General features: G+C 40.5%; 1 protein-coding gene and 1 long non-coding RNA gene across 3 annotated transcripts in view; one reads left to right on the forward strand and one right to left on the reverse strand.

The window, feature by feature from the left end:
- Positions 1–27,887, reverse strand: part of Impg1 (interphotoreceptor matrix proteoglycan 1) — a 99,194-nt gene that overhangs the window by 51,324 nt on the left and 19,983 nt on the right. The window contains exons 6-11 of the mRNA XM_005073755.3: positions 26,576–26,728; positions 19,477–19,535; positions 15,513–15,533; positions 13,527–13,771; positions 11,493–11,569; positions 10,413–10,491 (exon numbers count right to left, since the gene is read on the reverse strand). Of these exons, the coding sequence (XP_005073812.1) occupies positions 10,413–10,491; positions 11,493–11,569; positions 13,527–13,771; positions 15,513–15,533; positions 19,477–19,535; positions 26,576–26,728 (634 nt within the window). The remainder of the gene's footprint in view (positions 1–10,412; positions 10,492–11,492; positions 11,570–13,526; positions 13,772–15,512; positions 15,534–19,476; positions 19,536–26,575; positions 26,729–27,887) is intronic.
- LOC110341548 overlaps positions 7,832–27,887 on the forward strand; it is a 38,804-nt gene continuing 18,748 nt past the window's right edge. The window contains exons 1-2 of one of the 2 annotated variants that reach the window (XR_002383515.1): positions 7,832–7,954; positions 12,300–12,362. This is a non-coding gene — a long non-coding RNA (uncharacterized LOC110341548). Of the gene's footprint in view, positions 7,955–8,367; positions 8,498–12,299; positions 12,363–27,887 lie in introns of those variants that run through there. The other variant, XR_002383516.1, reaches the window with a different exon arrangement.

The following is a 27,887-nucleotide window of genomic DNA, read 5'->3' on the forward strand; positions in this document are numbered from 1 at the left end:
TATTTACTCATTCCAGATAAGGCACCCAAGTCTGGCTTGGTGATCCAACGAGTTCAATTAGGATTATTTACAGGAGCATGAGCATGGAAAAAGAAATAATCCATCTCACCTCAGCAACTGTTAACCACTTATATATTCTCAGGGAGAAATGAGTCCCTCCTTTTAGCATTCATTAAATGCCTGTATGTTCTTGAGGAGGGGTGAAGCCTTGTGAGCATCACCCCCCCCATGCACCCATCTTACGCAGGTCTCCTGTCAGTAATCATGGCTACAGAGAGTTCAAGAAGGCAATGTCATACCCAGAAGAGAGGCTACAGCACTCCCAAAGGACTCTATCTGCAAACTGTCACCATGGAGATTTAATCCTCCAAGTATAAACTTTAGTTGGCAGCAACAGTGATGTAGTTCCTTCAATATTTTCCCCATGCAATATCCTGCCAATCTGTCTTCCTTAAGCCTCATGGTAAACCTTTTTTCCTTAAAATCTTTCCAGTTGTTCAATGTGAAGTAACTGTGTAACATGCTTCTAAGGTAACATTTCTGTTGCTGTTGTCAGATTGGTTTAGTTTCTGTGATACATCTAAGAGTTTATTTATGTAGAGCCACTCCCCTAGTAATGAGTCTGTTTACCAGGGGCCACCTCAGCAGGGTTATTCTAAGTGTTCCAGTACCTCTAAGTAGGAAAGGAAACAGAGCTACAGAGCTTGGTAAGGCAGCAGTATGACCTTTGTTTAGTGTGTGGAGAGCCCAAGAAGGTGGCACACGCCTCCTGCCTCATGTGTGGCGAGCCTGATAAGGTGGCAATGGGTCTTGTCTAGTGTGTGAAGAGGAGCCATGTGCAGTAAGTGTGTGCTGGCAGGGCCCTGGTTGTCAGCTAGTGTTTGTGCAAACAAGACTCCTGTAGCATCTTAGCAGATACTCTAGGGAACTAGAAGATTAGATTGCAGATGCTAAACTAATTGTTAAAAGACGACAGACAGGCAAAATTGAAAAGGAAACAACAAAACAAGCCCCCTGGACTGTTGAACATAATAACTGAATCAGGGTATTAGGATAGAGGCAGCCCTACAGCGCTATAGATTCACAGAAGTTTTGTAATAGTCTTGTAAAGGCTATAGAGAGAAATCCTGGTCTCTTGGAGTCTTTCTGCTCACCCTTTCTACTTGCAATTAATGGCTTCTTTTCCATTTTTGTCAAAAAGCTTAAATCAATCAAAAGCATCACTCAGAAATGGTGTTTATCAATCTTTCTCTTTATGTAAATGTTAACCAATAAGCTGGACATGGAGGTGCAGACCTATAATTCCAGTACTCAGGAAGCAGAGTCAAGAGAATAGAGAGGTCAGCTTGAGCCTTGTAGTGAGACTCTGTCTTCCAAACCTTATTAACAAACAATGCAAAACAACAAAATTGTATAGAAGTAATGAAAATGTCCTTATTAAAAATTGGGAACAAGTGAAGGCTAGAGTTTCCTAGGAACTGACACATGACTCAAAAGAGGCAATGGGCAGGCAATATATGGATGTCCATAGTGCACGGGTAATGGGCATTTTGTTGGAGTTGAGGAGTAACTGCTGTTTTAGGTCACTGTTTATTACTCATGAACCCAGAAATGGCAATCCATTGAGCTAGACTGCCTTGTTGAGTCCCTTCAAGGTTAAGAACTCCCATAATGGTTTTATCGCACAAACACCACTCAAATCAACTCACTTTTCTCTCCTGAATTTCATACAAATCCCAGACATCAAAATTTCTACCCTGGATGATTGTTAGGACTTTTTTCAATTGACTGTCTGCTTTTGCCAACCTCTGGCTAGGTCTCCACACACAGCCATAAGGTATTTAAACGCAAATGTGATGTGTCAGCACTTTGCTTTAAACCCTTCAATGATTCCGGACAGGACTCACAAGGCTCTGTGTTTCCAGACTTTCATCATTGTCTCACTAATTCTTTCTGACTCCTCTGGCTCACCTAGGTCTCTACTCTTTTCAATATGACACACGATGCTGCCTTCAGCTGGTTCCCACTGCCTCAGACACTATCTTCTACTCCTTCTGTTATTTTACCTGAGTTTAAGCAACCAGTTAGCTATATAGACAGATAATGAGGAAGATCTGTTTTGGGGGGAACCAAACCAAGAGCTATGGGTTCTATCTGCTTTGCTCACTCTTTTATGTCTATGCTTTTCAAGCTTACTCTTAAGTATTTGAATGAATAAATGAATGAACACAGCATCCCAGAAAGCTGCTCCACATCCAGTGAGATCATAAAGGTCTCTTTTGGTCTGTGGCATACAGAGCCTCTGTGATGGACCAGTCTCCTAATCTACATGGGAGGAGATAGAAGGCGCTTTACACAAAGGAAGACAGAGAAATGGTGGCATCAATGAGAGATGAAGTGTCTAAGAATCCCTGCAGACTGAATGTGTGTGTGTCACTGGCTCTCTTGAAGGAGAGCCAATATGGAAGAAAGGGAGAGCCTAACACAGCGATCCCGAAGAAGCAGCAGAATTTTGTGCTAGAAATGTAGTCTCTGTTCAGTAAAAGGTTGGAAGAGATTAAACAGACCACTACTCGGCAGAAAAAATGGGCCACAACTTAGAAAATAAATTGGGAGTGGTCATAAGTAGAATCTCAGGGAGTTCAGGTTTGGCATTGTGGTGCTGCAAGGGATGGCCAAGATAGTTTGACTAATGGAAGTTTCTACAGAGGGCGTGGCTGACTAGAGATAGAGTGATCAGTCTACACTGGGTCACTTTTTCTTTCCCTGTTTATATTCACCCACAGTGAAGACAAACCTATGCATAGAAGCATCTTATACAAAAGACGGTGAGGAATGACCAGGGAAACCCAGATCACTGACCTTCACCATTGGGGTACACGTGATAGCAAAATAGAGTCAGAGGGGCAGACAACTAGTATTAGCTCAGCAGAGGGTAGAGTCAGAATTAGAATTTACATGAAAATGCCCGATTTGGGGCAGACCGTTACATTTTGTGCAAATCTCTCCAAGGACACTACTAGTTCACTAATAACTAGAAGTTTGGTGTTTGGGAGATAGAAGAACTTCAATTTGCTTCTCATCTTCTGGGCACTGTGGAGATTGTGTCTGGGGCTGGAGTGTAATTGCGTATCTGTGCTGAATGGCAGTGTTTTCCTTCCTTCAGATGCCGTTTCTCTCACAGAACTCTATGAATAAGGTTCATTTATTTATTTATTTTCAGAGTTTCATATCATGCCCATGGCCCTATGCATGCTAAGTATTCATTCTAGCACTGAGTTCCAGCTCCAGCTCCATGAAACAAGTAATAGTCTACTCATTTAAGAAAACCATACTCACTGCTACAGAAAAGCAAAAATATTGGCCCCAGTGGCCTAAAATTCAGCTGAATCTTCTTACAATTTTTTTTCAAATCTCCCTATTATACTTTCATTTTAAAGTAGAGCAAGGTAAGTAATGTCCTTGTCTGGCTTTTCTGATGGGGAATTAGGACATATGAGTATTTTTCTTTCTTTTCTTTTCCTTTTTTTTTTTTGACTGGGAAAGTTGAGAGATTGACTTATTGCAAATCTCATGCTTTCCAATCACATTAATCAGCAGGGGTATTGTTAAGTCACACAAGATGGAGCTGACTAGAGGTCTTCAACATTCATATTTTGACAAAAGAGTGTTTACCAGTAAGGAATCTTGTTCACTATGTGAGAAGGTCTGTGGACCTGCAAGAGGACTAGCAAAAAGAAAGACTGTGCTTCAGGAGGTGGCTGAGACTAGCAGTGACAGGTCCAACAAGGACAGCGATGGCAGAGCCATGAAGCACAGCTTTGTGCCTGACACTGCTTTGCACAGGAGTCTATAAGAAAGGAACAAGAGTACACCCTTTCATCCTACGAATTCAGTCAGGGACAGATCCCTGACACATACCTCAATCACTTCAGCACTGTGTCCGAAGGGTGTGACTTCTATGAACACTGTTCAGGGAACAGCTTTAGGCAGCTCATCAGAGCACTCATTAGAGGACAGACTGCAGGTCATCAGCTAGGAGAATGGGATGTTACAGGCAGAAAGGGTGAAATCATGCAATGGGTGGCATTTTAGTGATGGTGAGTGGTACGGTCAGAGATGGTGACACAATACTGTTTCTCAGCCAGAGATTTTGCCTTGAGGATCTTGGTAGACATGATGGTTTTATGATGGGTGTGAGCCATGGTTTTCTTCAGAGTGCTCTCTTTTATTTTCATGTGTTTTTGTTCTTTTCCATGTATTTCCATGGGAAGGTAGGCTGGGTGTCTTTTTTATCAGGGAGGTTTCCTAGTTAGGGTTTCCATTTCTCTTTAAGTGTCGTGAATCCTATTCCTAGCTTGACTGGTGATAAATGTGCATGCATTTGTCCTTAATTGGCAACCTAGAGCATCTTCACACTGGGGCCATGTCAACAAATATAACTCTTCTTGCTCAATATCAATCAGAAGCCCAGTTATGGAATATAATTTTACTTACAGATCATAGATTAAAAGCCAGGCAGTATACTCACTCCTCTAATTCTTCTGAAATCAGTCATTGAATTAGGCAGACTGTCAGAATATCTCCCTCCACCCTGCTGTAATGAAGTAGGCTTTGGCACTCATTGCAGATCCCCAGCCCAGGTCATGCAGGGAACACCTGAGGCCCATCTTACATGCTGGGGAGGTTGATGAAAATAGGACATGGTTCATAAGATCCAGACAGTCTCCTTGATGAGGACTCCCAGGAGAAGAAACTCCCATGCTGTAAGTGTGCAGGTTCAAAGCACATGATGGATTGTGCTTTTGCTCTTGCACAGCGTGCTCAGAAGCTTGGAATCAAATCCATGGACCACCGAGAGCAAATTTATAGAATTTTATGATGCTCTTTTTCTATTTTCCTTTAGATAGAGTCTCACACACCCAAACTTCCACATCCAGTTATATTGTGTGCTGGGGATGAAACCCAGGGCTTTGTGCACGCTAGTCATATTTTACACGGAGCCATATTTTAGACAAACATGATTTCCATTTTAATATGATTTTGTCTGCAGTCACTGGCTTCTTCAAAAAGTTATTGAGATGAAGCTCAGTATAAAATCAACATAAAATCATCATGCATTTTAAGATGAATACTTAGCAGTGTGTAATACACTCACAGTGTACACTTACTTTCAATGTGTTACCATCTCAGCAAAAGTGTTGTCTTTACGTTTTTCCTTTTGACTCTTTCAAATAAAACCCTCTTGTATTGTGCATGTTTTTCAGTCACCATGTGTTTTTAAAATGAAGCAGGCTTTAATAAACACACAAAAGAGCCTAAAGCAAGTCTGAGTAAAAGAAGCCAAGAAGGCGTAGTTACAGAACACACGGATAAACACAAGGAACTTCAAGACAGATGTGGTCTGTGAGGCAAGTCAAATAAAGTAAGGATGGAGACAAATCTGCTAACCTGTGACCCTTGGAGTTGTGTTTGTTTTTGTAACACATAGTTGGGGGCAAAACCTATGATGCCTAGCAGGTGACCTAATGGAGACTCAGAAGTCTTGATTGTTTACTAAAGTGTTGGAGCCCATTTCCTATAGTTGGATGCCATGCTCAGCCTTAATGCAGGGGGAGGAGCTTGATCCTGCCTCAACTTAATGTGCCAGGCTTTGTTGACTCCTCAAGGGAGCCCTTACCTTTTGGGAGGAGTGGATGGGGGCTGGGTGGGTGAAGGCAAGTGGGGGAGGAGGGATGGGAGGGAGAAGGTGGTTGGAATATAAAATGAAATTTAAAATAAATAAATGTACAGAATAGTGAAATAAAGAAAATATTTATAATTTTAGGGCAAAGTAAGTTTGAAGACAATTTTTGAAAGGTACTTATTTTAGAATTAATGAAACAAAAGTTGGCTATTTAGAAAGATCGGCAAATTCTTGACCAAACTAACCAAAAGAAAAAGAGAAGACCCAAATTTATAAAATTACAGATGAAAAGGCATTAAAACAGATTCTACTGGATTTCATAAAATTACTAGCTCTTACTCTGAAACCATATAATTTCATAAAATTGGAAAATCTAAAAAAAATAGATGAATTTCTGGATACATATGACCTAGTAATATTAAACCAAGATAAGATAAATAATTTAAACAGATTTATAGCAACCAGTGATATTTCAACAGTCCTTTAAAAAAAAGTCTACTGGAGAGGTGTCTCAGTGGTTAAGACCATGTGCTATTGTTATAGTGGACTCAAGTTCAATCCCCAGGGCCCAAGTGCAACTTCAGGTCCAGGAAGATCTGACTGTGAGCACACACACATGGAAATATACACAATACAATGCAACACAACACCACACACACACACACACACACACACACACACACACACACTCAATTTAAAACAAACAAAATCTTAAAAATGTGCCTGAGGATCACTCAGTGATTAAGAGTACTCACCCCCAAACAGCCAAAGCAACCCGAAGCAAAAATAATACTGCTGGGCCGGGTGTTGGTGGTGCATGCCTTTAATCCCAGCACTCGGGAGGCAGAGGCAGGCAGATCTCTGTGAGTTCGAGGCCAGCCTGGTTTACAGATCGAGTTCCAGGACAGCCTCCAAAACAATACAGAGAAACACTGTCTCGAAAAACCAAAAAACAAAAAAAGTACTGCTGGTGCGTCTTTATACCTGACTTCAAATTTTATTACAGAGCCATAATAATAAAAACACCTTTTTTGGGGGGGCACAAATCCAGACACATCAGTCAATAGACTAGAGGACCCAGGCACAAGGGACAGCCCACATGATATTTGACAAAGACATAACAATAAACATTAAAGAAAATACAACAACAAATGGTGCTGGGAAAACTGGATATCTACATTTAGAAAAATGAAATCCTTACTTCTTTCCCTGTATAAAATTCAACTCCAAATGGATCCAGTACCTCAGCATAAGATATGAAGTCCTGAATTTGTCATAGGGAAAAGTATGAAACATACTTCAAGGTGTAGACACGGGTAAGGACTTTCTGAATAGGATTCTGATCGCTCAGGAGGGAAAAAAAAGACTAACAATCAACAAATTGGATATCATAAAATTGAAAAACTTTGTACAACAAAGGTAACTGTCAATCAAATGTAGAGACTGCCTACAGAATGGAACAAAAAATTTTCCAGTTATATATTTGACACAGGATTAGTATCTAGGATATGCAAAGAACTCAAGAAACTAAACATCAAGAAAACAACCCAATAAAATATGGGCCCAGTCCACTGGTGCAATAGTGGCATGATGGCTATAAGTAGTGAAACACTTTGTGGTCAGATACGAGGCCTGCTTCTCAGGGAGGATTTCATGCCTCAGACTCTACCTTGACCAACATTTCATGACTGAGAAGATGATAGGCCCCGGGGAAACTGTTGTTTTGCCAAATGGTCATGCTGTGAAACGATATTCTAAGTATTTATGTTTAATCTCATAGATTGTGTTTCTCTCAGTCCTTACCAGAGAAGCTTCTTTTTGAGTGGGTAGGGGTTAATTCAGGGGCTCATAACTGTCAGGGTGCTTAGAATAAGTGACTGTTGAGTGCCAAGCCTCAAATGGGACATCTGTATCAACCTATCCTCAAGGCTCAGAGAGTATCACAGAAGACAGGAGGAAAGAGCAGGACACTGGGGAGGAGAGCTGGGAAACGCTGACTTGTGGGCGATCACACACTCACTGCAGCTGTGATCACCTGTATAAGACCTGCACAGGATTAAGCCATCAAGATGAGTCAACATTCCAGCAGTTAGCACTAAGTGTAATCAGGAGGATTAAAAAAAAAGGATATGAAGGTAAGAGGGGGATTGTGGGAGCATGGTCAAAAGAATGACCCACGGTGAACAACGCCTTGGGGAACTGTGAGAGAGGCTCCAGGAGAAAAGGCAGAGGAGAGGGCCTTGTATCTCAGGTGCACTTTGTTCCCAGGTTTGTTCTTGGATGTGATTTCCTGCTTCCTGTGACAGACATTTACATTTAACTTATAAGACATGCTCATTCTTGTTGGATGCCAGAACATAGCTATTGAACCAAATCTTGTCAGTGTACCCTGAATCAGGATATAACATTCTGCCTTGCTTTCATTCTCTCCCAGATATAATCTATAGTACATGCCAGGCACTGTGTTAAAACTTTCTCTGTCCTGAGAAAGTTCTGGCAAAGGGCTGCTCTGTTAATATTTAGTATGTGCTTATTGACAGTTATTTATTGTTTTTCTGATCATGTTTTTCTGCGTTCAAACGACCCCTCCCTTAGATCATTGCTTTCTTTGTTTCATCTGTGTATAAAAGCACACTGAAACTGAAGGGAGGTTGTATGCAGCAGTAGACTGTAGTCTGCTCCATTCTTTAGGTTCTGAGATCCCAGGTCTAGCAGACAAGCTCTGCACGGGTCGGCTGAAAAGTTCACAGGGAATATATTGGAAAATGTTCAAGGGAGCGGAGGAGGCATTTGGGGATGTGTGTGATAAAGGTACTATATACATATGTATCTGTACTACTATAGATGTGCTGCTCTTGTAGAGGACCCAAGTTAGTGTGTATGTGTGTGTGTATGAAATTTCAGATGATTAAATAAGAGATAGTTCAAAAATTATTGTTTATACTGTGTGTATAAGTATATTGTTTGTATAAGTGCAGGTCTGTATGTGCCACAGAGTGTGGAGATCAAAAGATCATTGGATTGGGAGTTAGTTCTAGTTCTTTCCTCCTATCTTGTTTATTCAGGGCTTCTCTTGTTCCTCAGTCTCTTCATATTTCACACTGGCTGGTGAGCTTCTATGTGATTCTCCTTTCTACCTCACATCTCACATAGGAGTGCTGGGATTACAGATTAGAGCTATTCTATCCAGCTTTCCATGAGTCTAAGGGATTGAAATTGGGTTGGCAAGCTACTATAGCCAGTGTTTTTCTCTGTTGAGATATCTGATCAGACTGAAGATAACTTTTTTTTGAAGATAAGTCTACTCAAGGAAAATACAGTATAATGTGGAAAAAACTTGAATGAAAGTCCTGATCCTGACCTTGTGCAAATCATTTCCTGTCGCTAGCTTTGTTTTTCTCATTTTTGAAGCACAGAGGCTTATCAGAATTATCTTTTTAGCTCTAGTGTTCTATGGTGTATTCTTGTATGGGAACAGTAAAGCACTTTGAAAGTGTAATAATATATTTCTCATAGAGACATAATAATTTTTACTAGTCTACCTGAAACACCAATTTTATAAGATTTTCTGATCTTATAATGATAGAAAATAATTCAGGGGCAGCACTAACCATTTTACCAAAAGTTATGTTTTGTTGTATACAACCAACTCTCAGATGATTTTAAGGCCAAAATGATGGTTGATATCCACTGTGGTTTGCTGTGGAATAATCTTTTTGTACACTGTGAAGAAATGTCATTCAAATTGGTTTAATAAAAAGCTAAAAGGCCAGTTGCTAGGCAGGATTTTCAGGGCAGAGAGAATGGTGGGAACCACTGCCCAAATTTCAGATTCAACCTACCTGTTGAATACAACCTATGAGGAAAATAGCACTGAGGAAATATTCTATGAGGAGCCCCTTTAGAAAACACAGTCATAACACAGTACCAGAGGTGTTCACACTTAGAACTACAGTGCAAGCTAAGCAACCTCAGATCCTGAGACTTATGTCTCCTAAAAAGATATTTTCACCAGATAATCTATAGAGTGGAAAGGATTGCCACATGTTGGAGGCCAGCCTTTATGGTTTGGTAGCCAAGGTTACACAGTAAGAACTTGTCTCTAAGAAAAAAAGGTAAAAATTAAAAATAAATATGAAAGAAGGAAAAATATCAGTCAATAGGACTTCAGTGTTTAGTGATTTCCTTGTGTGTAATTTACTCTAGCAAGCACTCATGAGGTGAGGTAGCTCATGTCTGAAATCCCAGCATTCAGAAGTATGAGTCACATGGGGAAATTCTGTCTCAAAAAACAAACATAAGAAAACACATAAAAAAGGACAGCCTGTTAGTGACATGAAGGAAGTAAAGGTTCAACCCTCCCCTCTGTAGCCATACCCCTGGGTCAAGGATTTGGGTCTCATGACCTTCTTTGTTTTAATGGACTCTGTTTCAAAGCCCAGAAGAGCTTTCTGCTGGTGAAGCTTTGGCTTCTGTATCTCTCACCACACCCAGGAAGGGTGGCTGGCATTCTCGAGAGGATTGCCTACTAGAACTGAAGGAAGGCTGTTGGATTGAGGGGTCATGTTCCTCAGAAGGTTATTCAATGGGTTCCCTTCTGTTGGTGATGCTGGTGAGACAAACCTCTCCAGGGTAGAGAATACTTTTTCAGGGGGTTGAGGAAGAGCATTGATGGGTCCTCAGGGAATGTTGTCATCAAACATTGGCTTTATAGGAAGAAACTCACCAGGTATATCAGGTCCTTCTCTGTCCACTGCCTCAAACCAAGGCTCACTAAGCAGAAGTTGTGGACTTGGTGTAGCATCCTGAAGAGTGAATTTAGAAAGACAGATGTCAAGAAGGGTTGTTTCTCTGTGCATGAGGAGGGTTGTGCTTATATTTTTAATACTGTTACTTATATTTAAGTAAAGAATTTTGTTGTTAGCATGACTTGTCTTTGGAGGTGGAGCCTGGAACCATATCCTGAAAGGATAACACAATCTGGCCAGGGAATATATTTCCTGATTTCTTGTTTCTCGGCTGACAGGTCTTCCTGGATAGGACTAACTAATGACTGAAATACTTTGAACTGTGTCAATCATGCTTTCATTCATAATTTTTTCATTTCAAGAGGGCATGGAGCTTACTCAGAATTTCTATTTGTGAAAGCTACAATAAAAACTGAAATCAACAGAACTTTAAGTTAAATACAAAATTACTACTACATCAATTACTTTTAGTTTCGAATACATTTTTTTACCACCTCCCATAAGTGAAAATGTAGATAAGCTTTTAGGAATTAAAAATAAACTTATAAGGGTATTTCTGAAAATCAAATTTAAGTATATTTTGCTTTAATTATTCATTTTAGTTCATAAAATGTGTTTTCTCTGGCTGGAGAGATGATCAGTAGGAAGAGGCACTGGTTCCTCAGCCTGATGTCTGTGTTCAGTCGCTGGGACACACACAGTGGTAGGAGAGGACCAGTTTCTGCAGTTCATCCTCTGACCTCCACCTGAGTGCTGTGGCATGCCTGTGTCTTGGCTTCCTCTCCCAATAAATGAACGAGGGTAAAAATAAATTTAAAATGTGTCTTATTAAACACATAACTCAACCTGACTCAAAATAAAGCAAATATATTACTAAATCCAAGGAAACTGAATTTTAGAAATATTTGAAATGCAGTTTGAATTAATTTTTGTTAACATAGTTAATGAAAGTAGACTCCTAATTATAGACCTAAAACATAAAATACTTACACTTAACATTACAGTCAGTATTTTTTTCTATTCAGTCTGTAAAACTGAGGGACGGGAAACTCACTTACCTCAGTGATGTCAGCAAGGGGCATGGGCAGCCCTGGTTGGGTGACAGGTTTGGAGACTGACAATGACCCAGAAACTTCTGGAGTAAAAAAAAATCACAAGGCTAAAATATTTCTTTTTTTTATGATTTAGGCAATTACACAGTTAAGATTCTAAAATGTGGTAATAGTCAATTCTTAAGGAGTAGCACTACAACATTAAGAAATTGGAGTTGCGGACTAATTGTAATTAATCTGAATGATGCTCTAAAGGACTGATCCAGGGTTGCATCTTGCATGCTTATGCAATGGGAATTGTTAAGAACAGGATGAAAGAGTGGGAGAGGTTTGGTAATGGGTACAACAATCAGTATAAATAGACAGGAGGAATAAGTACTAGGATTATATTGCTCAGTGGGGTGATTACAGCTAACGATAATGTATTGTGTATTTCATAATTGCTATAGGAGAAGTTTTAAATGCTCTCATCACAAAGAAATGATACAGAAGAAAGTGATAGAAATAATAACCAGGATGCTTTGTTCATTATGTTATATACGTATGCATCTAATCATAACTTTATATTCCAAGAATGTGTGTAATTATTATGTGCAAATTACATAATAAGAGAAATTACAAAAGAATAGTAGTTTGGAGATTATTGGGATCCCTAGCCTTAGTCTAAAGATTTGGATAAAATAGTAAGACTGTTTGGCTAGGCAAATATGGAGAAAAATGAAACTTATCTTGCAAAGAAAAATATGGTTAGTATGAACACTGTAAAATAGGAGCATCTATGAAATTGACTCCATCCTTCCTCCTGGTTCTCAGAGCACCCCAAGAAAGCTCAACAGAGGCATAAGCCAGAGTAACACTGATGGGAAATGTCATTCTGTAAGTATGTTTCTCTTATTGGTTAATGAATAAAGCACTGTTCGGCCAATGAGGAGACAAGGAGGATTCTGAGAAGTATAGGCAGAGAGTCACCATCATGTGATCCTGGGAGGAGAGGACACACGTCAGGTGTTTTCTGGTAAGATAAGGCCATGTAGAAATACTTAGAATAAAAGAAATGGGTTAATAATTAAGACAGAGCTAGCCAATAAGAAGTTCAAGCCAACAATCAACAGTATTATAATTCATATAGTGTCTGTGTGTTCGTTTGGGGCTGATGCTCAGTGGACCCAGGCTGGCAGAAAGAATGCTTGTAACATAACACACAATCTCGGGGATGAGTCTGAAAGTTGTTTACTTGTTGGTCGCATAACCTCCCTTCAAATTTCCAGAGATAAATCAAATTTCCTGACATAAATCAGATAACAGAACTACCAGAGAATGACAGTTTCACGCCATCTTGTGCTGAAATGGCATTTCCATTGTCTTCTATTATACTATCTGCTTGCCTTTGAGTTTCAGGCTCTTGGGTCCCCCCATAGCATCCTCTAAAGCTCCCAAGCATGTCAGATTATCTGGTTTATGTCTTTGGATCCCACTGAAGGTTGACTTACACAGTTTGTATCAGTGGTTTGTTACCCTCCTCTCTGGGGTGGGTTGCATTAGTGAGCAACCCTCAGGCCTGGAGGTAGAAGTGAGGTCATGTTACTTCTAGCCTTATGGGACTATTCCATTCCTTTGAGTAAAGGAAATTTTCATGGGCAGTTCCTCCATCAGCTCTTTTTAAATTAGCCTCATTTGAATATGCCATCTGTTTCCTTATGAAGCCTTAACTAGTTTCCTGGATGAGAAGATATGTGTACACTATGCCAGATAGATGGGACTGTCCAAGAGTTCTCCCCTCTGTCCAGGCCCTACTGGCTGAACATGGCTGATCTGACTTAACTGAAACTACTAGATTCTCCTAGAATTATCATAGGTGCATAAATGAAATGCAAGAAGGAGTGAAGAGAGATAGAAATAGTAAGGTACATGATGTACCTGTCATAGCAACGACTTACTTTACAAGGCCCAAGTTAAAAGGGCAATCCATCATATAGTCATAATTCCTAGCTTTTCTGTCAGAATGAGGATAAACTCAGAAATATGGCATCACCAACTGACCATCACTGAAATGAATTGTCCCCACATCCAAGGAATGGTCCCCATCTAGTAGTTGAGTGATAAGTTTTTTGAGGTTCATAGTTGTGAGGTAGATTTCCAGTTGCTTGTCTTCTATGGTTCCATGATGAATTCTTTCACTTTCAATTTTGTTGGAATCAAGGGACAGGAGATCATTTGCAGGACTTTTTACTTCTTCACGGTCTCTCTTAAAGATGGCCATAAGTTGTATTTCTGTGGAGCTTGAACTGTGGAGAGCAGAGGACACATTCCATCCATAGCCATTGTTATAAGACGAGAGAGTTTCTGGGTTGCTATAAGTCTTCAGGGCAATTTAACATCTTTTCTGATAGGCTCTTAAAGAATATCCAACTTAAAACATTTCTGTGTTTGCCAGAAATTTTAACATATGGAAAAATATTGACAAATACTTTGCTTTAAAGGAGAATGTCAGCCTGGAGATTAAGTCTAGTTCAAAAAGGGATTGTGACTTGGTTCCATACATATTTATATTTTTTAAAAAGGTGGTAATGGTTCATTGTTAATTGATCAGCGTTTTTGGTGGTTTTAAAGTCATGCAGTGCCTATCAGAAAGAGAGATGGATTGGCCCTTTTTCTACAAGACACCTCCTTTAAGGTCTATGGAAGAGTATGCACCATGTAGCAGGGGCACAATAGGCTATATATGCCATAAGCAAGTGGAACTTCAGTTCTTAAGGCCTTTTTTTCTTCCATTCTTTTCCACAGAGTATTTTATTATTTGATTTGAGTTTTGTTTTTCAAGACAGTTTTTCTTTGTGTAACAGCTCTGGCTGTCCTGGAACTTGCTTTGTAGATCAGGCTGGCCTCAAACTCACAGAGATCCTCCTGCCTCCTGCCTCTGCTGGGATTAAAGGCATGTGTCACCATCACCTGGCCACATAGTATTTTTTAAATTTAATAAAAAACAAACAAAAAGTTTAAAATGAAACAGAGCAAGGAAATAAAATAACAAAGGGTGGAAGAAAAGGGGAGGGGGAGCAGTACGCAGTGTATGATTAACTGTAGTTACTGCCATATTTATTAATGCAGTATCTTTTGGCATGCAAACCCTCAAACAAGATTTTTTACAGCTCTGTCCTTGAGACAAAGTGTTACCTTTTGTTTTATGCCATAAATCTGCACAGAGGCATGCAGAAGTGTTTTAAAGGCCTCAGGAACTGATAATGTGTATTCTTGGCAGTTCTTCAGACCACACAGTCAGTCAGCGACTACATTTCATTATTTCACTAGTCAATTGCAGGAGCCAAAGCCAGATTCTCATTACTGATCTCTCCAAGGTATAGTGGGTCATTTTCCCACCTCAAACTGACCTTGGGGCTGAGGAGCAAATTAGTTTCTCTCCTTTATTCTAGATTTCAGTTGGGTGTACTCATGAGCTTGAAGTCAGTCAGCCAGTCTCTCATTGCAAACATACAAGAATTAGTTAAATCAGGATGCTGGCATAAACATCTGTATTCTCACATTTTTCTAATTAGAGGTGTAGTCTTTCATAGAATGCTTTTCAGATGGTCAATCAATGTTTCCCTGCTAATCTCACATAGTGATTTGACTAGAGAGTTTTTAAAAATAACTAAGTGATAATTCCATTTAAATAAAACCACTAAAAATCATGGGCTTATTCAAGACAAAGTATATGTGAAAATTATTTAAAAATATAACAGCTTAAGCTGGGTGGTAATGGTGCATGTCTTTAATTCCAGCACTTGGGAGGCAAAAGCAGGCAGATCTCTGGGTTCAAGGCTAGCCTGGTGTACAGAGAAAGTTTCAACACAGTCAAGGCTACTCGGAGAAACCATGTCTAAAGAAAAACCAAAATCCAAACAAAACAAAAATCAACCAATCAACCAACCAAAGAAGAAGGTCCCCCCTCCCCCCAAAATAACCCAGCTTATACATTTGGGAAAGGAAGCATAATGTATTTCAAAACACAAAAATAATCAAAATTACCCATCTCTTTCTTTCTTTGGTCTTCATTTTACCACACACCATGAAAACATGCAAGGGAGAAAGAATTTTGGTGAGATTTATTGAAACTGTCAGTGGATTATTTTATACACAAAAATGCTTTTATATTGCCCTTCATGTTCATCTAGAGTGTTAGAGGAACAAACTGCCACCAGAATTTGGATGGTACTTTAGGATTCATGAATCTTAGGATGTAAACATCATTACCTACAGTTTCTGATCAGGGTTTGAGCCTCAGTTTAAAGACAGTTGTGCACTTAGGCTCTTCTTTTTAAACTTGTCGATTTCTTCAAGGAGGCTGCAAATATATATTGTGCATCTTATACTTGGGCCGCAACTGCCAGGATGTTTTTAAAAAGTATTTTGCAAGCAGATTTCCTTACCTCCTGAATGCCATTAATGGATTTGTTTATTCTCAGAGGTAACTTGTCTGAGATTGACCCTGGGAACTAGTGTTTTGCCGAGTTTTCTTTGAATTGTTTTAATCAGTTGAGGGATTGGTTCGATTCATCATGAAAACTTGTGAGAAAAACAACACCCATTTACTGAGTGGGTGCTACAAGCCAAGCATTTTATGTGTATTTTAATTTAATGTTTACAACAGCAGAATCCTCATTTCACAGGTGCTACAAAGGCAGAGGGAGACAGAGTCAGTTGAATCCAGAAGAGGCAGGATTTGAACTTGGGGTTGTCTCTCTTCAACCTTTTTTCATTTTGTTACCTCATTCACTGGTATGTGCCTGAGGAAGACATGTTTGGTTACCCAAAGTACAGACACATTTTAGAATTCAGTTTCTTTCTTTTTTTTTTTTAACTTGCTCAGTCATGTTCATTGTTTTGTTTGCAATAGGTAGGAAACAGAAACAATCTAAATGTCCTTCAACTGATGAACAGATAATGAAAATGTGGAGTACATACACCATTGAATACAATTATACAGCAAGAAAAAAAGAAATTTCTGAACTTATGACAGTTGATGATGAAGACAGTCTCTATATATGATGGGATTAGTGTCATTGGCATTTCTGCCTGGACTACAAATTCATTTCACTCATCTCCTGATATAATATGGCTTCAGTGGATAGGCTACAGACTTGTTAAATGTGGAATAATCTTTATGTACACTGAATATGTGCCAATCTGAATGGTTTAATGAAAAGTTGAATGACCAATAGCTAGGCAGGATTATCAGGGCAGAGAGGACACTGGGAAGAAGAAGGCAGAGACGCCAGCAAGACACGGAGGAAGGAAGAAAGCAGCATGGACAGTAAGAGTAAAGGTAATAAAGCTATGATGCAGAAAGTAAATAGAAATGGGTTAATTTAAGTTCTCAGAGCTAGTTAGAAACAAGCCTAAGCTATTGGACGAATTTTCATAATTAATAAGAAGTCTCTGTGTGGTTATTTGGGAGCTGGCAGGTAGAATAGAAAAAAAATCAGCTTACACTTGTTTCCATGTTCTCTTGGAGACAGAGAACCTGCTGTCCTTCTAAGTGGTTCTGCTCTGTGAGGAGAGACTGCCTACCTGCCTACAGAGATCCATCCAGGGCCTGCCTCTTGCTTCTTTGTAATTTGTAACCCATGAGGCCAAGGAGAGAGGCCACACTACCTGGGCCTAAACCTTATTACTGCCAATGAGAAATTGCTTTGTTGACATAGTCTTGTATCAGCAAATGGAGATCTTAAAGAAAAACTATTTATTATCACAATGAAGATATGGAGCAAGTTCACCAGTGTCAAAGCTTTAGCCTGCCTCTTTGTGATTCTTCCCTGTCTCACCCTCTCCAAGCAACTACTGGTATGTTTTCTGCCACTGTAGATGAGTTTCTGTTTTCTGGAATTTAGTATAAATAGAACATAATGCACTCTTGTCTGGCCTTTCACTCAGCATAGTTATTCTGTTGTCACATGTGTCAAAAGTGTTTTTTCTTTGTCAAGAGAAGTGTCTATAGTGAGCACATTCTAGAGCTACCTATTGCTCTGTTGATGGACAGTTGGTTGGTTTGCTTCTAGTTTTAGGCTATTCAAGACAAAGATGCTATGGATGTTTATGCACCAGGCTGAAGAAACATACTGTACCACTAGTTTGTGTGATTATTAATAGTTTCCCACACTTGATCTTAGGGATGAAGCAATACTCTAAGTGGTGTTTAACTGCTAACCCTTAAAATTATATTAATAATGGAGTTCTAACTACCTTCCAATTGTGTTGAGATAATAAGGTGTGCCTGTTCATATCAAGTTATTTGTGAAGTTATAAATAAGCTCTTCTACAAATGAGATAAAGGAAAGGCAACACATCTAACAGATAGGGGCTGACTCATCTGTGGGCATCTGCCCCATAACAAAAGTGATGTCTTTCATAGTAAGTATATTTCACAATATTCCCAGCATTGGTATTAATGACCAAAGGTTTGGGCTGCTCACAAGTGTATCCCTAATTGAACTCAGGGGCCCACATACTTTCCAGTGCACTGAAGTTCTTATGACAGAAAGAAAATTATTGGCAAAATGCAACTAACCTTGTTTTATAAGCATATTTGGCAGAAATAGAAATAAATCCTTACAGAGACAAACACAGGAACGATTCAGTTTCTAAGCATGCCTCTTAAAAATTTTTACTTGGAAAACTTTATTGCCCAACATTGTGATTTTCCTCTGAAGTAGATTTTTTTCTTTTACAATTAGATTTTCATTTATCGAAGGGAGGCAATAGCACACATTTAATCACTCACCAGGAGAGGCATTTCCATCATTTCCTTAAGCTGTAGATTAAAAATTTGTTCTTTAACTGTAGTACTTTATTCAGAAGACCTCACCATCTATGCAAAATATGTGCCCATCACCTTTGATTATCCTCTCATCCATCTGCCTTCGAGTTGAATACTGCAAGTTTGCTTTGGTAAATATTAGGACTTTCATCTTTTATCAGTCTCCCTTTCTGATATTTCTCTGCTCCGGAGTGCAGCAAATCAGACAGGCCTGACAGCCCTGGGAAACACAGCTGGTCACATCACCTGAGCCCTTCTCTCCAGGCAGAAGCTGCTCTTTCACAGGTGTCCTCCTGCTCCAAGACCAGGTGGTGATGAAGCCAGCAAGACTTCCAAGAGCCTGATCTTCCCAAGTCACCTAGGCATGGAAGCTCGTCTGCTTCCGCCAGGGCTGCTCTGTACCCTGCAGCACACTGCTACAAAGTGCCATTTAATGGTTTTTGCCTATACGTGTTTGAAATAAGGAGAACTTTAAACACGAAGCAAACATTCTTGTTTAAACCCCTGAACCCGCATGACAGTGCTGTGCATACGGATGGCTACAGACTTGCTTCTGCTGGAGTGTGATCCCACAGTGCTTTAAGCATGGCATTATTCTATCATTTAACATCTCAAGTCACTACTTTTTTGAGCAGAAAGCATTATCTAGGCCACACACTAGATAAAATTAAAAACAGTATATTTTGTGAAGCCTTGCTTTGGCCCCTATGCATTCCATTCCTTCCATTGTTCCACTCATAAAAGCCACTTAAAAAAATCAGATTCACCTTTGTCTCTTGGCTAACATGATTTATGCCAATGGGGGATGAGATTTAGCTTTGCAGATGAATCGAGGCAACCCAGTAGGAAGGCAGTTAATAGTTACTGTTTTTGATCTGTCTTTACCGAGGTATTTCCCAGAGATTTGCTAATGACATTGCCAAGGTCGGTTGCTCCATAGGGTGGGTATTTCTGCTCTCCTGGGAGCAGCATTGCAGATCCTGCACTCTCTTTTCAGCAGCATGGTCTTCTGTTCTAATTAGAGCTCTATTATCTCAATAGTATCCTGTCTGTAGGACCAGACTGACCTAAACATCTGAGGGGAAAGGGACCTTCTAATCCTCAGGATGTCACTTTTAAGGCAGGCCAGGGAGGAAGTGATTTATAAGTTGAGAACAGTCTAATTCTCTTACTTACCCAAATCCTAACACATGGATTTCCTGGAACCCTGGAAGTTTCTTAAATATCTTTTGTAACTGCAGAGAGAAAGAAATGTATGAAATAGTCATTGGCCCTACTCACTCAGATGCTACCAACCAACCAACCAACCAACAAACCTAAATACTTTTGATGAGTCAGTTAAAGGACAGTTGAAAGGGGAAGCTGAAACAAATTGTTGAACTCCTTTTGTTCACAGGTATTTCTGAAGCCTAGGGAATAGTTTGTTATTAGCTTAAAGGCTGTATATGAATAGTTCTGAGATGCTTGAAATTTTACATAAAAATATGAAATAATTTTAAGACGGTATTTGGAGGGAACCTTTCAAACTACTACATAGAATAATATACACTTTGACTATACAGTTGATAAGCTAATGATGTTCCCTGAATTGAATTGGAGAATTTGGAAAATACAACAGTAAAGGTATTATTAAGTGCAAAATGGCTGATCAATTAGATTTGTTCTTGGACATGCCTGGATTTCACAAGTTTTCTCGATTTGTGCTTGTTAGTGAGGCTGGCTATCAGGACAGTCCTCCTGGCTCCTCCCCAGGCAGGCTTGCAGCCCCATCTCTGTGCCCCAGGTTCCCGGGGAGTGGGTGGCTCTCTCCAAGTCTTCCTTCCCAGTGACCATCTTTGGTAAACTTCCTCTTCTTTCTGTCTCTGTTCAGTGTTCTTTGCTGCATCAGATTGCTGTCGTTAGTCTTTGAGTGTCAGACCCTGCAGGTTCCCACCCTAGTTTTCTGGACTCTATTATCCACAACCTGCCCCATCCCAGCTTTCCTGGGGAAGGCTACAAGACAAGAGCGTCTGAGAGGAAGGGAAAGCCAGCTAGTAGAGGAACTTGAGTGGAACAGCAGGTACTGAAGAGGCCAGCATTGTCCTCCCATCTGTACCAACATTGTCCTCCCATCCTGTCTCTCTCTCATCTGTCAACCCCCTGGGGCGGGGAATCCGATTTTTTCCTCATGGTTTCAGCTTTCTCCCAGTCCTGAGTTCTTCACACAAGTATCATTTTCTTCTGCAAATTTACATTATTTCAAGACTTCCCCATACTAGACAAGCTTAGAAGTCCACAGTTAATTGCTTTCTTTCGGAATTTGCCTTTGTCTCTTCACAGCACTAGAAAAGTAAGACATACTTCTTTCTACTGTTATCTCATTTATGAGTAGCCTATAGCTGGCCTCCCAGTAAACTGATGATTACCTCTGTCCCTCCTCCTTCTAACAGGCACTTCTATTTCTCCAGGGACCCATAAATTACTTTCCTTCTGACCACAGCACAGCACCCCAATCTTCTGCTCACTGCCTGTTTCTACTCCCACAGCACAGCATCCCCATCTTCTGCTCCCTGACTGCTTCTACTCCCACAACACAGAGTAGGGCCCAGGGCAACTTGGTACATACATGCTGCTTTGCTATGCTGCGGCCATGCCAAGGCTCAACTAGGCCTGAGTTTTCAGTTTACTCTAAAGCAACACCCTTCTCCAGGAAAAGACCACAAACTGAGACCACCCATGCACCACCCAGGCAAGGACCATCCAAGGGGAAAATAACCAAAGGAAATTCCTAACATTCCAACCATTGTAGATAGGATCACCTGATGTCCCTTTGCCTAGATCACACCCATCTCCTTTCATCAAGATACCCCTAGACAAATGTCAGTCAATCAGGGTCTTGAATACTGAAAATCCCTTTAACCTTCAGCTTCTACTATGACAAAAACCCTACCCTGCCTGGGCTGGGCACTCTCTGCTTTCAACCACTGTGTCAGAGAGCCAAAGCTCCAGATTAAATAAAGGCTCTTTGCTTTTACATATGGGACTCCATCTCCTTGTTTTTTTGGGGGGCACCCTGAGATCTGGGCATGACAACAGCACCCCATCTTCTGATCACTGACTGCTTCCACTGAGCCTCTCTCTATGAATAAGTGAGAGTTCCAGACTTAGGTGCAGTTTGCAGTATTTCTTCTCTGCTCCAGGCCACATCTCTCAAGTGCACCATCTAAATTCTAGGAGGTGCATACTCTTTGGCTTAGGGATGGAGTCCTGTGTTTTCATCTTTATCTCCCTTGCTCTTAGAATCCCCTGGATTGTCATCCACACAGAAGGAATTTTATGATATTGCTTGATGAGCTGAGTTCATTCTTCATTCTCTGAATTCATCAACATGCCACTGCGTTGTCACTGTATCTAAAATCACTGCCACGCCACCGCATCTCCAGTGCCAAGGACTGTCGCAGTGATGTGCACAGATAATCCCCAATCTCCTCTGGGGTTCTGGGCTGCATCATGGAATTTTTTTTTTCCAGCAGACTGATTTACCTTCTAATTATATTTTCGTGTGCCAATATTAAAAATAGTTTTCATTTCCTGAGCCTATAGGAACTCTGGTGATGAAAGCAGCTTAGTCTGGGTGATAAGGAGATACTCTGCAGGCTGGGTTTAAATATCGGTGCTATCACTTTCTAGTTGCAAACTCCTGAGTTTATTGCTTCATCTCTGAGTCATGGTCTTTTTATCAAAATGGGACATGATACCCATGCCACGCAGTATCAGTAAGGAATGATAAAAAATAGCGGAGACCGTGACGTTTATAATTTATCAGAAATTTTTTGTTTTCTACTTTTCCTCGCGGATTACTAGTTCCCTGGGAGTCTTACCCCCATCCCCACACCAGCATGAATTCTCCAAGGGCAGACCCAGCTTTTAGATCGTATTTTAAAGATTGGGTCATGGGCAGATGGAGGGTCTCTGCTGTGATGTGGGGGAAGGAAGCCTGGAGAAGTAAGTTTGTGTGAGTCTCCCCTCCTCTGTAATGAGTTTAACAGGGGAAAGGAGAAGCTAGGTTCCACAGGGCTGGGCTTCATTTGGGAGCCTATAGGAAAGGTCCTTGTACTCATTTCAGGCCTGCTCTGGTGTCCTGTGGGAGCAGTTTTGGAACCACGGTGAATCTGGAGTGTGAAGCCTCCAGTATGTGGTTCAGTGTTTGGAGCAAGGCATAATGATGTGGACATATTTATTCTCTTTACAGAGACCCTAATCTACTGTGTGAGCAGTCAGTGAAGCAGGGAAGCGCCTCCATGGAAGCCGCCTTGCAGTGTTCCTGAGGACTGTCTTCCCTCCCTTCTAGGAGTGCTCCACAATATAGGATTTGATGTAGATTTTTTTGTTTGTGTCCATGCCCTCTTGGTGAACCTGTCTGAGTTGTTTGATTAAGAATCAGCTTTGCATCGGAGGGTGCAGATGGTGTCTAGGGACATGATGACAAAAGCCTTCAGTTAATTCTGCTAGGCAATCTAGTGGCGACCTTCCAATCACGAAGCACTAGCCACTAAATTGCTAATTAAGTGCCCACTTAACCTTATTAATAATACTAAATGCACAGGGGTCTCCCTGATTCTGCCAGAATGTATGTTAACAGGCTATAAAAGAGCAACTACAGCTGAGTTTCACTGAATGTTTGCACAGGAAAAAAACATTCAGACAACAACCAAGTGATTCCTTTTGACTTTTGTATTAAATTGCTCATTAGGTTTATTGTGGGAATTAAATTACTTTAAAGCACTGTCAATTAATTCCTGATTAGGCCCAAATGACTGTTAATACAGGCTATGGGGGGAGCACACTGATTGGGTTTCTAACGCAGACCTTGGAGTAGTCCTGCTCAGGAGCCAGTGAGGGAACAGTATAATAATCCAGGCAGACCTGGCCCCACCCCTTGGGAACCTGGCACAGTGTCTCTTTGCCTGGAAAGTTCTGTACACAGGTGTTGAGGTCTCTTTACGAGGCAAACTCTGCCCACTTACTTTCTCTTTTCTCTTCTGTCATTTCTCTGAGGAGGCAGCTGTCTGTCTGTCTCTCTCTCTCTCTCTGTGTCTCTATCTTTTCTCTTTCCTTATTCCCCTATCTTCCCCCAATAGACTTTCCACATAAGTCACATCTACAGGTCTCTGTCTCCTACCCACCGTTTGTCCCTCATCCGTGTGGGACCCACTAAAGGTCACACCTTCGTGCCATACTATTACAGACAGGAGATACAGAGGACTGTGTCTTAGGTAATGGTAGACTTCAGAAAGAGCCAGCAGTACTGATGCGATACTCTTTGGAGCAAAGTTGGAAAAGACATAGACTTCTTAGTAAGCTTTTCAGGGGCTAGAGGGCAACTTGATGATACAGTTACCCTTTTCCCCATAAACACCCATTGGGAAAAATAGGAAGCATTTGTAGTGATGAAGGAGCAAGGCAAGGTTGGAATCTTCTCTTTTCCAGGTAATGGCTGTCTCTGCTGGGGATGTTACTTTGCCTCCTTGGGCTTCAGTTTCCTCGCACATTAAAGGGACATTGATACTGTCCTGGCTAGTTTTAGGTCAACCTGACACAAGCTAGAGTCATCAGAGACAAAGAAGCCTCAACTAAGAAAATGTCTCCATGAGATTGGGCTGTAGGCCAGGTAGCAGTGGCACTGGCCTTTATTACCAGCATTCAAAATGCAGGTGGATCTCTGGGAGTTCGAGGCCAGCCTGGTCTACAGCACCAGTGCCAAGACAGCCAGGGCTACACAGAGAAACCATGTCTTGAAACACCTCAAAACAAACAAACAAAAACCAAAAACAAATAAACAAACAAGATTGGGCTGTAGGCAAATCTGTGGGGCATTTTCTTAACTCATGATTGATGGAGGAGAGGAGGTAGGTGGGTGGTGCCATTCCTGGGCTGCTGTTCTGGGTTCTACAGGAAAGAAGGCTGAACAAGCCATAAGGAGCAAATCAGTAAGCAGCATCCTGCTGTGGATTCTGTATTTGTTCCTGCTACCAGGTTCCTGTTCTCCTTGAGTTCCTGTCCTGACTTTCTTCTGTGATGAACAGTGAGTTATGGCTTGGGTTAGGGTTAGGGTTAGGGTTTAAGTTTGGATTAGGGTTATAGTTAAGGTTTGGGTTTGGGCTAGGGTTAATGTTTGGGTTATGGTTAAGGTTTGAGTTTAGGTTAAGTTTATGGTTTGGTTAGGGTTAGACAGAGTCTTAAAATAATATGCTCTTTTAGTTGCTCATAGTGTTAACAAGTCAGATAAGAGTCGGTGGCCAATTTCTTTCAGCCTCAGCAAGATCTAAACTTCTCTTTGAAGCAGTAGCTGTGTTCTTTCACGTGGAAGTAACTTTTGTAAACTGAAAAACAGAAGGAATGCAAGACTTCATACTTAGAATCCACATGTGTGGACCATCTGGATACACTTGAACGTTTCCCAGCATGGCCAGGTAGAAAAGACCCCTTCCTCTCATTGTTTGAGAACTCACTCACTTGCCTTTCACCTAGAGAGGAGATGTATACATAAAACCTCCTTTATGTCCAGCCTCTCTCGACATCAGCAGTAAGACAAGTAAATATAAAGGATCATTTTTATAACTTGAAAGCCAAGGGTTCTGGAGTGCTTATGAACCACCCATTAGTACTTAGACATGGATTATTAAGCAGAATGAAGTAATGACACATTTGTAACTGTTCCATTTGGTACTTAGAACACTGTTCCTAGCAAATCCTTGATGCAGTTAGGACATCTTCTGAGGATCTGGATGCCATGATAAGACCTGGCCTTCCTTTCAGCCTTGTCTGACACCCCTTCATTGTCACCTCTAGTTACAGAAATACACACTATCTTCAATTTCCCCTCATGCTTAGTATTTACTCGTGTTGCCTTTTTGGTCCAGATGACTTAACACCTATATATCTTCCACTCCACACAGAGAACCCATAGCAGACCAAAGGAATGTTTTAAACAAAGTCCAACTTCGTGAACCGATGGTGCTTTATTTGGGTCACATACAGCAGTGTATGTGAGGGGCTATCCCCAGGAACAGAGACAGCACAAATGCAGCTGCAACATGGGAAAGCCCACCCCACCACTAGCAATGACTCTGGAGAGCTGCATCTTTGGTGCTCTGCAGGACTTGCAGGTAGCTTTACAGGTCTGGGAGTCTACTCTCTGTACCCCACTGGTCAGACTCCCCTCCTCCACAGTCTTTACTTCTCCTATAACCTTGAGGAAGTACCTTGTTCCTTTCAGCATATCCAGAAGTGTGATGTTTGTTTACTTCCAGACTCTCATGAGCCTCTCCATCCCTCCTGGAGGGAATATTTCAGTTCAGAGAAAACTAATATTCAACAATGGCCCTTCTGCATGTCTCACTTCAGGCTCTCTATCATAGAAAGCTCCGGGCACCATTATGAGCTTGGTGTCTCTGTGATGGATTCACTCTACCATGAGTTTGGTGTCTCTGTGATGGATTCACTATACCTGGTGCACACTTTTGTAGCCGCCCTTTCTGTCTCTCCCCCTCCCCCACCTTTAACATGCTACTCTCAGCATCCATATGCTACATTCAACAACATAGTTCCATTTATCTTGCAGAGAGTTAAAGAACATTTGAATTCAGCCAAAGCCAACGAGATAGGATAATGTTCAAAGATAGAAAAGTTATCTTGGGTCAACTCTTGTTCTAGTAATTGATGAATAAACACTATAATTATGTCTACTTCATGTCATGTATTTAAATTGCAAAGATAGTATTGGTGGTGTAGTGTAAACATAGATTTCTTTCAAATTACAGAAGTGAAAATATTAATAGGGACATATTATTATGAATTGAAAATTTATAATTAAACCTATTAGATTCTCTAGTTAGCACATAGGTGATCATTTTAATCAGTTTTACTGATATATAATTGACATATAAAATGATGAAAGCATTTAATTTGCACCTTGATGAATTTTTGGAAAAATGTATACTTATGAGGCATTACCATGATGTCAATTTACATATATAGAATATTTGCAGATTTAGTTAAATGCGTTCTCAAATTACTAAAAATTAAAGACAATTTAAACATAAATAGCATTGACCAATGGAAAGGCTGGACCAGTATTTTGGTATTTAATATGTGTTAGTTACCTTTTTAGTGGTTAACAATGGATGCCTGGTCATAAAAAGTTGGAGCTAATAGTCAAAGTATGAATAATATTCTGTTGGCTTGCAGCAGTGCCATGACTTGGAGTGTGGATGTGCAGGCTGGATCCACTCACCTGTAGTTGGGACTGTCCCACCAGCTCCTGGTAGTATGGGGATCCAGAGTTGGTGAGCTCTGCCTTGAACCTGTGGTTTGGCAGAGAAATTCTGAACTCCACTTTCTCCTCTGGTGAGAGTTCAGACACATGAGTGGGTTCTGTTTTGATTTCCTAGGATAAAAAAGAAAAGGACCTTTATTCATGTAAACCATACATAATCTACTATATTAAGTAATATATGTTCTATTGCATCAAGAATTGGTCTGTGAAGGTCCAAGTGGTTTTGGAATAGAAGTCCTGTTCATAACGAGTTGCTTCTAAGTTTTAGTTTTTAATTTTTAAATTTAAATTTAAATTTAAATTAGAAACAATTTGCTTCACATGTCAATCCCAGGTCCCTCCCCCTTTCCCTCCCCTCCTCCCATGCTCTCCCACCAACCCCCTGTTTTGATATGTGTTTATAACTAGGAAGATTATTTCAGGTTTAATAATATATTCAGCATATAGAATTAAGAAACGTATTATTGAGTATATGTTGAAGTGTTAAAATCTATTCTAGCAACTTTGAGATGTATAATGTGGTTTCTCTTATTGAGGTCTGAATTCTGTGTAACAGCTCACTTAAGATGATTCCTTGGGTTTGACTTGAATCTGTGCCTTTTGGTTCAGTGCTCACATTCTCTCCTCCTCTGGACTCTGGAGGGATTGATTGTTCCTTTTAGAATACAAACATTAAAAAAAAACATATTTCTAATTTCCTCAAACCTAGTATCTTCAGAGGCTCTGTTACTTGTGGTTGCAACCTAGCCTCTTTTATCTCCACATTTAATGTTTTCTAGTCTTACTCCAATCTGCTTGAGAAAATTCATTTTCACTCTTTGGTAGATTAATAAAAGGCCATGCTCTTCTGCTTTTCTACTTCTGGAGAGTTTTCTTAAGACACAACCACCTCCAGCGATAGCACCCTCCCCTCTCATTTTCTCTCTCATATGCATTTGGCTCATTCTATGCTTTGTTTGAAATAATATTTCTCTAATCTGGAGTCTAGGAATCTTTGTCTCCCCTGAACTCTATTGCCATTGATTGGCATTTCAACCTCTTGTTTGATACCTACTCATGTGCTTGCCTGTTGTCCTCTCTATATGCAAGTCTTGTTGCTCCACATAATTCTCTACTGTATAAAATTCCCCGAAGAAAAACCAAGGGGTTCTTTACGGAAAATACATAGTGAGTATGCACGCCTAAGGTGTACACCTCCTACAACCTGTCCTCGCTTATCTTTCATCCTGCCTCCTTTAATCATAGCACCCTGAACATTCTGTCATATATA

Source organism: Mesocricetus auratus, unplaced genomic scaffold, assembly GCF_017639785.1.
Source record: "Mesocricetus auratus isolate SY011 unplaced genomic scaffold, BCM_Maur_2.0 Super-Scaffold_100691, whole genome shotgun sequence".
NCBI lineage: Eukaryota > Metazoa > Chordata > Mammalia > Rodentia > Cricetidae > Mesocricetus > Mesocricetus auratus.